We start from the raw sequence: 518 nt of genomic DNA on the forward strand, positions 1-518 counted from the left end.
CCCGCAGCCCGGCCCCTCCCCCGCCGCCCGCCCGGGCCGCCTCCGCCTCCTCCTCGTCCCCCGTGGCGCCGACGTGCTCTCCGGGCCGCGGGTCGTGCCGCTCTCCGCCGCCCTCCTCCTCCTCCTCCTCCTGCTCTCCGCCGCTGCCGGGGGGCTGCTCTCCTCCTCCTCCTCCTCCTCCTCCGAGCGGGGTGCGGCGCGTGCGGGTGGTGAAGGCGGAGGCGGGCGGGCTGGGCATCAGCATCAAGGGCGGCCGCGAGAACCGCATGCCCGTCCTCATCTCCCGCATCTTCCCCGGGCTGGCGGCCGAGCGCTGCGGCGCCCTCCGCCTCGGAGACGCCATCCTCGCCGTCAACGGCCTCGACCTCCGCGACGCCACCCACGACCAGGCCGTGCAGGCCCTCAAGCGGGCCGGCAGGGAGGTCCTCCTCGAAGGTAGGCGCCCGGGACACGGACCCTTCTCTCTCCCCCCCCCCAGCCCCGCAGGGGGGGGAACATGGGGGGGAGGGGGGGGGGGG

At 77.6% G+C, this 518-nt stretch overlaps 1 protein-coding gene across 1 annotated transcript in view; it reads left to right on the plus strand.

Moving 5' to 3' along the window:
* SNTB2 (syntrophin beta 2) overlaps positions 1-518 on the plus strand; it is a 28036-nt gene that overhangs the window by 2670 nt on the left and 24848 nt on the right. Inside the window, exon 2 of the mRNA XM_015406697.1 lies at positions 8-435. Coding sequence (XP_015262183.1) covers positions 8-435 — 428 coding nt within the window. The remainder of the gene's footprint in view (positions 1-7; positions 436-518) is intronic.

This window comes from Gekko japonicus, unplaced genomic scaffold (assembly GCF_001447785.1).
Source record: "Gekko japonicus isolate JY-2015 unplaced genomic scaffold, Gekko_japonicus_V1.1 scaffold386, whole genome shotgun sequence".
NCBI lineage: Eukaryota > Metazoa > Chordata > Lepidosauria > Squamata > Gekkonidae > Gekko > Gekko japonicus.